General features: G+C 37.2%; 1 protein-coding gene across 1 annotated transcript in view; it reads left to right on the top strand.

The window, feature by feature from the left end:
• LOC135089178 (hemolymph clottable protein-like) overlaps nt 1–15,199 on the top strand; it is a 159,018-nt gene that overhangs the window by 1,257 nt on the left and 142,562 nt on the right. The window contains exons 3-4 of the mRNA XM_063984490.1: nt 4,350–4,493; nt 4,779–4,868. Of these exons, the coding sequence (XP_063840560.1) occupies nt 4,350–4,493; nt 4,779–4,868 (234 nt within the window). The remainder of the gene's footprint in view (nt 1–4,349; nt 4,494–4,778; nt 4,869–15,199) is intronic.

Here is a 15,199-nt window from a genome sequence, read left to right as displayed (position 1 = left end):
CGCATTCTTTTTGCAAAGGGATGATATAGTAGCTACTATTCAACAATGTTTTATGATGTAGCTATAACTTTTCACCGACCATTGTCAGTTTTCTAGAATGAAATCTGCGACGTATTTTGTAAGATATAAGATTAGCATACTGACTGGAAGGGCAACTCTTTTGGCATGGGATACGAAACCTAACTAGATATCCTAGAGTGTACAGTACCTAAATTTAATGCTTATTCAGTAACTCATAAAACGTTTGCAGGGAGTTCATTATTTTATATAACGTTATGTAACATTACGTTAGTAACCGGCATCTTCTAACTTCATTTCACCTTCAATATTTTGCGTGAAACAGATATTGGCGTTTTGTGCTCTTTACATCAGATAATTTGTCAATATACATATCAAGCTTTTTTAAAAATTAAAAACTCATTACCAGAATATTCCTTTACCGTGAGAGAGGTCTTCACGGAGGAAGTCTGTATCCATCCCGGAACTTTGAACCTCCACCTCTAGTCAGTGTCTCAGACTCGATTGCAGTGTTGCTTGTCTTGTTATTTTCTACTGGGATTTTTTTTTTTTCGGAAACGTTTGTTTTGAATGCTTTGATTCCATAATTCTTCTGGCATACGGACAAAAGGAAGCACTAGAGTTTTATAAGCCCCGTTTTAGGACTCGATGCACTAGTGGTTCTCAACCTTTTTCATTACATTACCCGTTTACTGACTTCGAATTTGTGTTATCCATATCAAGTGTAAGTACAGTAGTATAATCTATGACAAAGAAACGATGGTAATCCGTTGAAAGCGATCACTCGACTGAGAGTTAGCCACCCCTACCCGTGTCGGGCATCTCAGGCAAAGTTGCCAACTCATTTTTTTCATATTTATATTTTTTAAGATATTCCAATATAAATCTCAGTCTCCATTTTTTTCTAATTTACAGTTGAGTTAGTCTTGACTTCCGGTAGCCAGAAACACCAGTGTTTGTGGGTCCGATGTGGCTGTGCCGAATGGGGGTGGTGGAAAACGTGACGCAATTAGGCCCAGGACAAGAAAGGCAAAGACGAAATCAAAGAATGTACTTTGCGAAACCGGGCACTTTAATGAACACTTCATGATATAGCACAGTACAAGGACGTAATACATGTCACTCCAACAATCACAACCTCAGGTAGTTTTCCCATGACACGGCACTGTCTATATGCGGCTGCAGTGGCACAGAAAAAGAACAGGAAAGGCACAGCAATTTACAAAGGCGACGTAGAACAGAACCGCACTCGGGCCAGGCGGCGGACCCCTCCCCTCTGTCCTTTTTGTCTCGGTGACTCACCGATTCACCGTCGTGCCCAGCAGAGACCCTGGTCGCACCCACTGCTTGCCGCTTATCCTGTATGAGATGTGTCCTTCTCTCATTCATACTGCACAATTACATTTTCGTAGACAAACATACACACGTATGCACATTCAAAACAATGTGAATGCCTTTATTCTCAGCCATCCATTACCCACTCAAATTATCCAAATTACTCACTTGTGAGTAATTTGGATAATTAGGTTGGGAACCAATGCGATATACACTAAGGTGATGCCGCTCAGATGGACGGAGACAGAATTAAAACCAGTTCCAAAAATCGCTTTTTCTAAAGTGTTCCCTAATTATCGACCTGAAGCCTTAGCCTCAAATGTTGTGACATATATGGAGGATAATTTTAAAAATTACTTGAGCGAAAATGCAAAAATTAATTCGAGACCCGCGGCTATTTCCATACTGTAAAAATACAAACATTCATGATACGAGTCTGACTCTAATGGACGATGTTAGCAAACACCGGGACAAACCAAATTCTAAAGTTAGGATACTGTTTATAGATTTCAGTTCGGCCTTTGATACAGTCCAATCCCACATTTTACTCAACAAACTACTTAAATAGCTTCCTTTTTATTTATTTATTTTTTTTTTCATAGCTTTCTAACAGCGTTCACAGTACATCAGGCTCGGCCAGGTCAAGTCAAGTGAAATCGTTATCAGTACACTCTCAGAGGTGTGTCATATCCCCAGTGTTGTTCACTTTATACACAGGTGACTGTAGGAACCAAGGTAATCAGTACACTGTAATAAAATATGCAGGCATTACAGTTATATGAAGAAAATTATTAATGATGACTACTTTTTAGCAAGGGTTCATGAGTAAGTCGTGGTGTAAAATAAATGATTTGCAACTGAATGTAAAGAAAGAAAAAAAGAAAAAAGAAATTATGATTTACTTTAGAACGAAGAAAGGAAGTATAGCTAACCAGATAATATTTGAAGGAGAAGATGTAGAAAGAGTCAACCAGAACAAATATTTAGGCAACATGATTGATGATCAACTGAAAGGCACTTGTAACACGGACTTGGTCACTAAGAAATGTCATCAACGACTTCACTTTTTGTGCATCTTATAAATGATCCAATTACTATCTAGAATGGAAACCTAACGGGTCAAGATAAAAGCAAACTAAAGAAAGTTATAAAAAAAAAATAAGGGAAGTAGGTGCAGAAACCAAAAAAAAGTAAACAATTCACGCAAGGGAGCAACAGAACGCCTTAGTTCTGATCTCTCTAAAATTTCTGATTGGGGCAGAGCAAACTTAGTATTGTGCAATACCTCAAAAACTCAATTCCTCCATCTATCAACTCGGCACAATCTTTCAGACAACTATCCCCTCTTCTCCAATGACACTTAACTGTCCCCTTCTTCTACACTGAACATGCCCGGTCTGTCCTTTACTTATAATCTAAACTGGCAACTTCACATCTTATCTCTAGCTAAAACAGCTTTCTATGAAGTTAAGTGCTCTGAGTCGTCTCCACCAGTTTTTCTCACCCCCCTCCCCCAGCTGCTAACTCTGTACAGGGGCCTTATCCGTCCATGTATGAATATGCTTCTCATGTTACGGGTGGGGGTGAATCCACTCATACCGCTCTTTTAGACAGGGTGGAATCAAAAGCTTTTCGTCTTATCAACTCCTCTCCTCTAACCGACTGTCTTCAGCTTTTCTCCCTCATCGCCACAATGTTGTATCTTATGCTGTCTTCTACCGTTATTTTCATGCTAACTTCTCTTCTGATCTTGCTAACTGCATGCCTACCCTCCTCCCGCGGCCTCGCTGCACAAAACTTTTTTTTTTTCACCCCTATTCTGTCCACCTCTCTTGACGCAAGAGTTAACCAGTATTCTCAATCATTCATCCCTTTTTCTAATAAAATCTTGAACTCCCTTCCTGCTTCTGTATTTCCACCTTCCTATGAATTGAATTCTTTCAAGAGGGAGGTTTCAAGACACTTATCCTTTAATTTTTGACTACCGCTTTTGACTGTGTTTTGAGACCGGCACCTCTCTGGGGCTTTTTTTTTGTCTTTTTTAGTTTTGTTGCTCTTGGCCGGTGTCCCTCATACATAAAAAAAAAAAATAAATAAATAAAATAAAATGAAATAAATTAATAAATAAAAAAAAAAAAAAATAAGCTTCATCAAAAAGGTGTGCTGAAGCATGTGGTGAGGATAATAAAAGACGGAAGCAAACTCCTACACGTACAGTATGATTGTGCTAGAATGACCCCAGCAGCACACTGAGATATAGGAAATCTTTTGTCTCCCCACAATTTACTACTTTTTAACAGATGTGAGGGAGTGTAATGATATTTAAGGTGAACATGTTTCTTTTACTTTTTAACTTGTGTAAATATAGGTGAACATATATTTCTTTTGTAAAAATTCTATTAATCTTTTATACTCTTAATCTTTTCATTACTCTATTAATCTATTATATACTCTATTACTTTTAAATTATGAGCTCCAAGCCGCTAAGAATTTCATGTTGGATACAATTGTGTAACACATGACAATAAAGAGATTTATTTGTATTTTATTCTTATTCACTGAGTGGTGGTCTTCATCTTCATTTGCTTTACCAATAGTTGAGCATATGCTTTTATTTAGAGATTTAAAACTGCTTCCCTAGCACATGTTTTAATTTTATTTCCTTCACACACACAAAAAAAAAAAGGAAACATAATTGTATCGAACATTTAATTGTAAAATACAAATATAATATCTTCTTCCACTAGTAAACTTGACATTACCTTGCCTTTCTATTCTTCTTCATTCCTGCCAATCATTGCAGCTAATGTGTTAGCATCAGATGGTGCGAAATGATACAAATTTCTTTAAGTTGCACGTTTTTAAAACACGTTTACTTTCTTCCCCCATCCTTTTTCTTCCCCCCATCCTTTTCCATTGGAAATCATATTAATTACGCCTTGCAAACATTAACAAAATAACGTGATTAACATTGAACGTAATTATCCTTTCTGCAGATCAACGATATCGAAGTAGGCGAGCGCAATGGCAAGGACGCATGCTCTCGATTCAGACAGGAAGGATTTCCCTATCGTGAGATGGATCCAGAAGACGCGGCCCTCCTGCAGACACCCTTCCTTGTACACGTCAATGCATCACAGGTGAGAGAGAGAGAGAGAGAGAGAGAGAGAGAGAGAGAGAGAGAGAGAGAGAGAGAGAGAGAGAGAGAGAGAGAGAGAGAGAGAGAGAGAGAGAATGTACCTAGTAAAAGTAGAACGCGTGTGTGTGTGTGTGTGTGTGTGTGTGTGTGTGTGTGTGTGTGTGTGTGCGTGCTTCACTTTTAACTAACATTATGATGCTCCACATATTACGCATCTTTAAATCACGAGTCCTTAGTGGTGGCGGCTATTTATAGAAAGAAAGGTAAGTTTATTTTTCCTTTCTAGGTATCGTATATGGAGGTGCCTCCCGAGCCTGCCTGGGTTAATAACATCAGGAGAGGCATCATCAACACCATCCCCCTTGTTGTTCTGACGGTAAGTTGCTTTACTATTTCTTATGATATTATGTATTCAATTCATATTATTCCCTCGCTCCATTCAATCTCTACTGTACTTATAATTCGTATAGCACTTCTTTACTGATCATCAGTAAATAGTATTTCGCTCCTAGATTAGACTTAGCTTCCCCTTCTGTACATTTTCAGTTTGTAAACTGCCTGAATAATAAACCGTTTATTATATATATATATATATATATATATATATATATATATATATATATATATATATATATATATATATATATATATATATATATATATATATATATATATATATATATATATTTCACGAAAATTATATTTTTAAGATATTTTCAACTCTATTGCTAACTAAATTACACGTTCCATTGTATCGGTGTCATGTACAGTGGTACCTTGATTTACGAGTGCCCAGCTTATGAGCTTTTCGAGATATGAGCTGTCGCTTGATTGATTTTTTGCTTTGAGTTACGGGGCAAAATCCGAAGTACAAGCGAGCTTCGGATACACAGCCGCTGGTTCGCACAGCGAACACCACAACATCCGCACAGCATTCTTCTTCTTACTCGTTCACTTCACGTGCTTTTATAAAACATTTGTTAATTTTGAATACATGTTTTTACAGTAAACCCTCGACACAACGAACACATATGGAGAGAGAGAGAGAGAGAGAGAGAGAGAGAGAGAGAGAGAGAGAGAGAGAGAGAGAGAGAGAGAGAGAGAGAGAGAGAGATTGTGGTTATGTCAGCCAGTGACCTTGACGGTGGCCGATGACACACACACACACACACACAGAGAGAGAGAGAGAGAGAGAGAGAGAGAGAGAGAGAGAGAGAGAGAGAGAGAGAGAGAGAGAGAGAGAGAATGTTCGTAAAATAAAGCAAGCATTCGATACTTTCGAAATATGCCGTAATTTGCGAAGTTTCTTAAAACGAGTGTTCGATAGCCTTACGGGGGTCGTTATATCCGAAATTCGGTAAACAGTGGTTCGTTATATCGACAGTTTACTGTATTTTAAAAACAAGTAACAAGAAAAAAAAAAATGGGATGTTTTTTTTTGGGAGCAGGAACGCATTAATGGCATTTCCATTCATTTTTATGGGGAAAACTGATTTGACATACGAGTAAAGTGAGTTACGACCTCTGCCGAGCTCGTAAGTTAAGTACCACTGTACAATGGAGTAGCAATCTTGCTAGCGGAGGATATTCCAAGATGGTAGTATAGTTAATGAGTGATGCTTTCGCGATCCTAGCTGGGTGGTGATAGAGCCACGATCCCCAGTTTAAATACTACTATAATATATATATATATAATATATATATATATATATATATATATATATATATATATATATATATATATATATATATATATATATATATATATATATATATATATATATATATATATATATATATATATATATATAACATAATGTATGGTGAATCTGTAAAAGCTAATTATAGAATTGGAGGGTGTGTGATACAGGAAAGCTGGAAAGCTGAAGATGAGACAGACAAAGATTAAAGTAATGAAATGCAGTAGGAATGGTGGTATAGGATGTGCTGATATAGGCGTGAATCTGAATGGAAATGGAATGGAACAGGTGGCAAAGATTCGTTAAATGAGTGTGGCTACTGAAGGAAGAAGGATCCATGAAAGTAAACGTAAGCCAAAAGGTGGATAAGGACAAATTTTTGAAAGTATGAGGGGATCGTCGTTCCAACTCTTTCGCTTGGCTGAAAGGTAAGATCTTTAAACTTGAGGCCAAGATAGAGGTGTTTGGAGAGCAATTACCTGAGAACAGCTAGACGATGATAATAGTACAATTTAGGATGAAAAGTAATGAAGTTCAATGTGGAAATGATCGTAGCTTCCCAGAGAATACAGCTCAAGAAATTATGTATAATAGTGTGATCATGTGCATGCGAAATGAAAAAGCATGATTACAAGAACATGTCAAGCTTCTGAGTTAGAGATGAAAAGGATGAAGGGATGGTAACTCGAAAGTACTGAATCATAAAGGCTTAACCACCCAAGATGACGAAGGGAATACGAGAGTATAGGAGATAGTGAGTTTAACTGATGTGATGCAACTGAGTGATGTTTTCGCGATCCCAGCTGGGTGGTGATAGCGCCACGGTCCCGTTTAAATACTACTAATTATATATATATATATATATATATATATATATATATATATATATATATATATATATATATATATATATATATATATATATATATATATATATAGATAGATAGATAGATAGATAGATGGATATAGATATATATATATAATGTGCGGCAACAAAATCATTTATCTACAGGAACGTAACATCTAGAATTGCAACAGGTAAAATAAAAAAAAAATTAAAATAGAAGATAATTAAAATCGCTACAAATTACTCGAACATAGAAAACCAGCTTTCTCTATAAAGAAAAGTAAGTATCTTATCCGTATTTTACAGTACACACACACACACACACACACACACACACACACACACACACACACACACACACACACACACACACACACACACACACACACACACACACACATACATACATACATATATATATATATATATATATATATATATATATATATATATATATATATATATATATATATATATATATATATATATATATATATATATATATATATATATATATATATATATATATATAAATGTATATTGTAATAATGTTATTGATGCTTACATAACAGCCTGTCACCCACACAACAGTTTTGAAGTTATGAGAGAGTTTATGAACGCGTAGACCAGGATATGGAGAGTAAATCTTACTTTCAAGCAATATATTATGATCATGACCAAGTTGCCAGATAAATTTTGTCTGAATTAACTAAAGACACAGATGAAATAATTGCATTTCACAATTCCTAATGATAGAAGTAGCACGATCAAGGCAGCTTGTAACTATTGTGGAAGAAACATTTTTACATCATGAACAACCTGAAAAATACTGCATCTGAATTATGCATGATCTTAATCACAATATATTCTCTTAAAAATCCCACGAATCTTGGAATGTTTCGAAATTACATAAGAACATAAGAAATAAGGGAAGCTTGAAGAAGCCATCAGGCCTACACATGGCAGTCCCTGTATGAATCATACCTACTTATTTCCACCTATCATCCCCATCCATAACTCTGTCTAATTTTCTTTTAAAGCTCCCTAATGACTTAGCACCAACAACCAGATTACTGAGTCCGTTCCATTCATCTACCGCTCTATATGAGAACCAATTTCTTCCTATCTCTTTCTTAAACCTAAATTTCTCAAGTTTGAACCATTTATTTCTTGTTCTTTCCTGGCTACTGATCCTAAGAATTTTGCTTACGCCCCTCTTGTTATAACCCTTATACCACTTAAAGATTTCTATCAGGTCCCCTCTTAACCTACGTTTCTTTAAATAATGCAAATTTAACAGCTTCAATCTCCCCTCGTAAGGAATACTCTTCATCCCCTGTATCCTTTTAGTCATTCTCCTTTGGACTGATTCTAATAGATCTATATCCTTCCTGTAATATGGGAACCAGAACTGCACAGCGTAGTCTAGATGACCAGCGCCAAATATAATCTTAATATTACTTCGGGACTTCTTCTTTTAACACTCCTAAAAATTAATCGTAATACCTTATTTGCCCTGTTTCTAACCTCTGTGCATTGCTTTCTTAGACGGAGTTCAGAGCTAACTATAACTCCTAAATCTTTTTCTTACCCTGAACCTACCAGAGCTTCGTTGTTTATTGTGCACCTACTGTGTGGGTTTCCTCTATCTACGCTAAGTTCTTTGCATTTGTTGATATTAAGCTGCATTTGCCATCTGTCTGTCCATTCGTTCATCCTATCCAAATCTGCCTGCAAGGCGATGGCATCCGATTCTGACCTAATTAATCTTTGTGTCATCCGCAAATTTACTAACATCACTACTAATTCCACTATGCAAGTCATTGATATATATTACAAACAACAATGGCCCTAATACTGATCCTTGTGGCACCCCACTAATTACTTGACCCCTATCGGATTTAGAGCCGTTTATTAAAACTCTCTGCCCCCTGTCGCTTAGCCATGACCTTATCCAGTCTGACACCCTCCCATCTATCCCGTGCGCTCTAACCTTTCTCAGTAGCCTCTGATGAGCTACCTTGTCAAATGCTTTAGTAAAGTCCAGATATAGGATGTCATAACTATCACCATTATCTGCCGTCTCGTAAACCTTACAGTAAAAACTTAACAGGTTCGTCAGGCAAGACTTCCCCTTCGTGAAACCATGCTGTTATGTTTGTCTAAATGCTCCCTAATGTTCTTCGCTATTATTGACTCCTGTATTTTACCTACAACAGAAGTTGAGCTGACAGGTCTACAATTAGACGTTAAAGTTTTATCTCCTTTCTTAAAGATGGGTACTACATTAGCCTGCCTCTACATTAACGGTATCCCACCTGATTCAAGTGATTTCCTAAAGACAGAAACTAACGGTTCACTAATAACCTCCTTGCATTCCTTAAGTACTCTGGGATATATTTCAACTGGTCCTGGTGGCTTGAAATTTTCAACCTATCTATCTCCTATTCCACTATCTCCTTAGTTATGGAAATATCTGTCAGCTCGTCATTCTCTTCTGCTCTGAACATCTCACTATTCGGTATTTCCTGCATGTTTTATTGGGTGAAGACAGTTAAAAATACTCGTTCAGAATTTTACTAATCTCCTTCCCAAAACTAACCAGCTCCCCATCTGCTGCCTTGAATGAGCCTATTGTTTCTCTGTTCTTTCGTCTTATATACTTGATAAAATCCCTTGGGGTTTGTCTTCACCTGGCTGGCTACCTTTAATTCATAATTGTTTTTAGCTTTCCTCGTTAACCTCCTGACTGTTCCCCTGCCTTCTCTTTCGCCCTATTTAGTGTTTTAACCTAACAGTCATCCATTTAGGATAATTTTTCTGTGATCTTATTGCTCTGTAAGGAATGTTTGCTAACTGTCCTGTATGTAATTTATCAATGAAATATTTATACATCTCATCTACATTCACTTCCCCTAATCTTCTCATCTCGGTCCTTTCCATCCTCTTCACTCCATCTTCTACTCGCCTCTACCTCACCTCACCCATCTCAGCATGACCTGACCCTCCGACATACACATTATCTGCCTCTCTCTCACTCCTCCGACCCTTCCGTACCCTTCTCCCCTCCTCCTGCCCTTCACCCTCACACCTCACCTCACATCCCTCACCATACCTTATCTCTTTTAACTCCTTCCTGGACCTTACCTCCCTCTGCGTCCGTTGCCAGTCAACTCCTTGGAGGTGCCTTTTTAATCCTTCAAAATCTGCCCTCCTAAAGTCAGGTATTTTACTAGTGTTTTTACTTCTAAAAGTTTCCTCCCATTCTAATTTGCATCTAATTTCACAATGGTCACTGTTACCTAGCTGTCCCCCAACCTCTACCTGCATGACTACTTCCTCCATCTGTCAACTCGACTCAACCTTCTACATAACTATCCCCTCTTTTTCAATGACACTCAACTGTCTCCCTCTTCTACAGTGAACATCCTCGGTCTGTCATTTACTTATAATCGAAATTGGAAACTTCACATCTCATCTCTAACTAAAACAGTTTCTATGATGTTAGGCGTTCTAAGTCGTCTCCGCCAGTTTTTCTCACCCTTCTAGCTGCTAACTCTGTACAGGGGGCTTATCCTTCTATGTATGGAGTATGCTTCACTACATACTCATGCTTCTACTCATACCGCTATTTTACACAAAGTGGAATCAAAAGATTTTCGTCTTATTAATTTCTCTTCTCTTCTCTGACTGTTTTCGATTTCTTTCTCATCGCCGCAATGTTGCATCTCTTGTTATCTTCTACCGCTATTTCCACGCTAATTTCCCTTCTGATCTTGCTAACTGCATACCTTTCCTCCTCCCGCGGCCTCGCTGCATAAGACTTCCTTCTTTCTCTCATTCCTATTCTGTGCACCTCTCTAAACCAATATTCAAAGTCATTCATTCCTTTTTCTGGTAAACTCTGCAACTCCCTGCCTGCTTCTGTATTTCTTCCTTCGTATTTCTTCAACTCTTTCAAGAGTGAGGTTTCAAGACACTTATCCCCTGTTTTTTTTAATTTTTTTTTTATCATTCTATCTGACATCTATATGGGAATTGGCAATAAGTGGGCTTTTTCACATTTTTTTTTTTTGCATAAAGATAAATACTATAATTTTAATTCAAGCACCAGGCCTCTTGGAAAAAAAAAAAAAAAAAAAAAAAAAAAAAAACAGAATGCTTATCTAAAGAAAGGAAATCAGTAAGCAGATAGTTGTCTGGACCCATTACGGAGTTATGAACTCTACATCAAGATTCAAGTTTCCTGATTAGTATAAAGTGTGGAAACTATTAACTTAAGATAAACTAGGTTTAGGAATAGAATTATCTGAGCCTCAAAATATGAGACCATTCCAAAAACAACCCAGCAGTTTTCACAATGTGTCTAACAAGACACATTGTGAACTGACACCCATTGTTATGGAAAGCAATTGTCTCTACTGGTTTATCACCCGGCTCACCTTGGAGTGGAAATCACGAAAGTCATCACTGGGACATCCTTGCATGCTTCCACAGTGGCCAGGTAGGACAAAATGGTTATAACTTCCGCTACAAGTTATGTTAGTTCCCATTTGTTTTATTCTGGATTTCCTCTTTCATAAGATTTGCGATGAAAAGTGTCCTTGTTCGGTCGAAACAACATACGCCCACAAATTCATTGTCACTGTAGGCAAGTAGCACATCACTGGGTTCTTAGAAAGGCCGTCCTCGTCTTTAAAGATTCCTTGCCTATGATTTGGCTGTGTTTACGTTTCTGTGGGTTCTTTCGGACGGCAAATACGATCTTATACGTTCGACATGCCTGCAGAAATCCAGAAACAAATAAAATATTTAAGTGCAAAATCTGAGAGCTTACAAAAGTATTTAAATTAACTGCAGAAGTGTGAGGAAATAATAGCAATGATAATAACAATAATAATAATAATAATAATAATAATAATAATAATAATAATAATAATAATAATAATAATAATAATAATAATAATAATAATAATAATAATAATATCAACAACAACAACAACAACAACAACAACAACAACAACAAAATTATCCTCAGCAACAAGTAATTCCTCAGGAAGACCAAAATGAGAACTATTTGATTTCAGGATACCCTGTTCTTCTCTGAGAATTGAGGCAAAACTCAATTCTCAAGGGAGGGCAAGGTATCCTCTGAGAAATCTGATAGCATAGTAAACCGGAGGGATTAACTGGATGATGTGGATAAATTATCGAACGTATTAGGTCAATTTATTAACATAAGAATTATTTATTGAGGGATATGATTATGAAGTAGTCTTGAATTTATTAAAGAAAGTGTGTATTTATTCAGCCACAAGAGAGGAGGCAAAATTTTCTAATTAACATTCCTCTTCAGATAAGTCACTTAAATCACAAAGGTATGCCCATACCTAAAGTTTATCAGATCATGACCAACTGGAAAATGAAAAAAAAAAAAAATGTAAAAAATGCATATATATCATATAGCTCTTTCTTTTAAATTAAATAGGTATTCACGTTCCACAGCTAAATTATCAGTTATTGATAACAATACTAGTTCCTCGACACTTCACGGATGGAAAGCTGTAAAGTATTACCTGATATGTATGCCTGTCACGTGGCAGGTTCAAGCAATAGCCTCAGGGTTAGTAACATAAGGAAAATCACCAGAGTCAGCAATCAGGATAGGATAGGAAATAATGAGCTGAAGCTTGAAGAAATTAGATAAAAAAAAAAAAGAAGAGAGAGATAGGAATGGAATAAACTCAGTAATCAAGTTGGTCGTGTTGAGTCATTAGGGAGCTTTAAGAGAACATTAGACAAATTTATGAATGAAGACAATAGACGAAAATAGTTAGGTATGAAGGCCAGACGGCTTCTTGTAGCTTCTTTATTTTTTTGTTATAATGTTTTATCTATTTATTCATTTATTTATTTATATTTTCACAGTAGTATATGTGTATTAGAGGTGTATCCGCATCGGCATCCGCAACCGCCGAATATCCGCAAAATTAACTCCCGCATCCGCGTCCACATCCGCAGTTTTGATAAAATTAAACATTCGCATCCGCATCCGCACTCGCATTTGTGATGAAATAAATATTCGCTAACGCATCCGCATTCGCACCACACACAAAGAGGGTGTGGAAGATACATTTTATACACTACAGACTACAGAGTACATGGATTACATAGTTGAAGAAAATAAATTAATGCATGTTTACTTAATTATCTACTAAAATTACACCTTTTTATTTATTTCCTATCAAATTTAAATAATCTAATGTGTCAAGAGTTTTGCAGAAGGGCAGAAGGAGGGAGAGAATTTTACATAGTGACTATATATGCATCATTTATATATGTAAAAGTATGTATGTATGTATGTATATACTGTATAATACTACTGTATATAACATAATATTGCATAAGTAATCAAGTATGAAGGAAAGTAGCCTGGCTGGTAAGGAGAGAGAGAGAGAGAGAGAGAGAGAGAGAGAGAGAGAGAGAGAGAGATTGTAAATGTGTGTATGTGTGTGTGTGTGTGTGTGTACCCGCAAAATATGTACCATGACATCCTCATACTACACATCCGCGTCCGCGGATCTCTGAATTCTGACATCAGGTACATCTCTAATGTGTATATTGCAGCTTTTTTTTTTTTTTTTTTTATGTAGGAGGGACACTGGCCAAGGGCAACAAAAATCCAATAAAAAAAAGCCAACTGAGATGCCTGTCCCAGAAAAGGGTCCAAAGTGGTAGTCAAAAATTGATGGATAAATGTCTTGAAACCTCCCTCTTGAAGGAGTTCAAGTAATTGGAAGGTGGAAATACGGAAGCAGGCAGGGAGTTCCAGAGTTTACCAGAGAAAGGCATGAATGATTGAGAATACTGGTTAACTCTTGCATTAGAGAGGTGGACATAATAGGGGTGAGAGAAAGAAGAAAGTCTTGTGCAGCGAGGCTGCGGGAGGAGGGGAGGCATGCAGTTAGCAAGATCAGAAGAGCAGTTAGCATGAAAATAGCGGTAGAAGACAGCTAGAGATGCAACACTGCGGCGATGAGAGAGAGGCTGAAGACAGTCAATTAGAGGAGAGTAGTTGATGAGACGAAAAGCTTTTGATTCCGCACTGTCTAGAAGAGCGGTATGAATGGAACTCCCCTAGACATGTGAAGCATACTCCATACATGGACAGATAAGGCCCTTGTACAAAGTTAGCAGCTGGAGGAGGTGAGAAAAACTGGCGGAGACGTCTCAGAACACCTAACTTCATAGAAGCTGTTTTAGCTAGAGATGAGATGTAAAGTTTCCAGTTCAGATTATAAGTAAAGGACAGATCAAGGATATTCAGTGTAGAAGAGAGGGACAGTTGAGTGTCACTGAAGAAGACGGGATAGTTGTCTGAAAGGTTGTGTAGAGTTGATAGATGGAGGAATTCAGTTTTTGAGGCAATGAACAATACCAAGTTTGCTCTGCCCCAATCAAAAATTTTAGAAAGATCAGAAGTCAGGCGTTCTGTGGCTTCCCTGCATGAAATGTTTACTTCCTGAAGGGTTGGACGTCTATGAAAATACGGAAAATTTTGCAGGGTGGTATCATCAGCGTAGTGGTGGATAGGACAAGAAGTTTGGTTTGGAAGGTCATTGATGAATAATAAGAACAGAGTGGGTGACAGGACAGAACCCTGAGGAACACCACTGTTAATAGATTTAGGAGAACAGTGACCGTCTACCACAGCAGCAATAGAACGGTCAGAAAGGAAACTTGAGATGAAGTTACAGAGAGAAGGATAGAATCTGTAGGAGGGTAGTTTGGAAATCAAAGCTTTGTGACAAAGTCTATCAAAAGCTTTTGGCATATCCATATCCAAGGCAACAGCAAAAGTTTCACCAAAATCTCTAAAAGAGGGTGACCAAGACTCAGTAAGGAAAGCCAAAAGATCACCAGTAGAGCGGCCTTGATGGAACCCATACTGGCGATCAAATAGAAGGTTGTGAAATGATAGATGTTTAAGAATCTTCCTGTTGAGGATAGATTAAAAAAAACTTTAGATAGGTAGGAAATTTAAGCAATAGGACGGTAGTTTGAGGGATTAGAACGGTCACACTTTTTAGGAACAGGATGAATGTAGGCAAACTTCCAGCAAGAAGGAAAAGTAGATGTTGACAGACAGAGCTGGAAGAG

This window comes from Scylla paramamosain, chromosome 32 (genome assembly GCF_035594125.1).
Source record: "Scylla paramamosain isolate STU-SP2022 chromosome 32, ASM3559412v1, whole genome shotgun sequence".
In the NCBI taxonomy this organism is placed as follows: Eukaryota; Metazoa; Arthropoda; class Malacostraca; order Decapoda; family Portunidae; genus Scylla; species Scylla paramamosain.
This window is presented reverse-complemented; position numbering and strand designations above follow the sequence as displayed.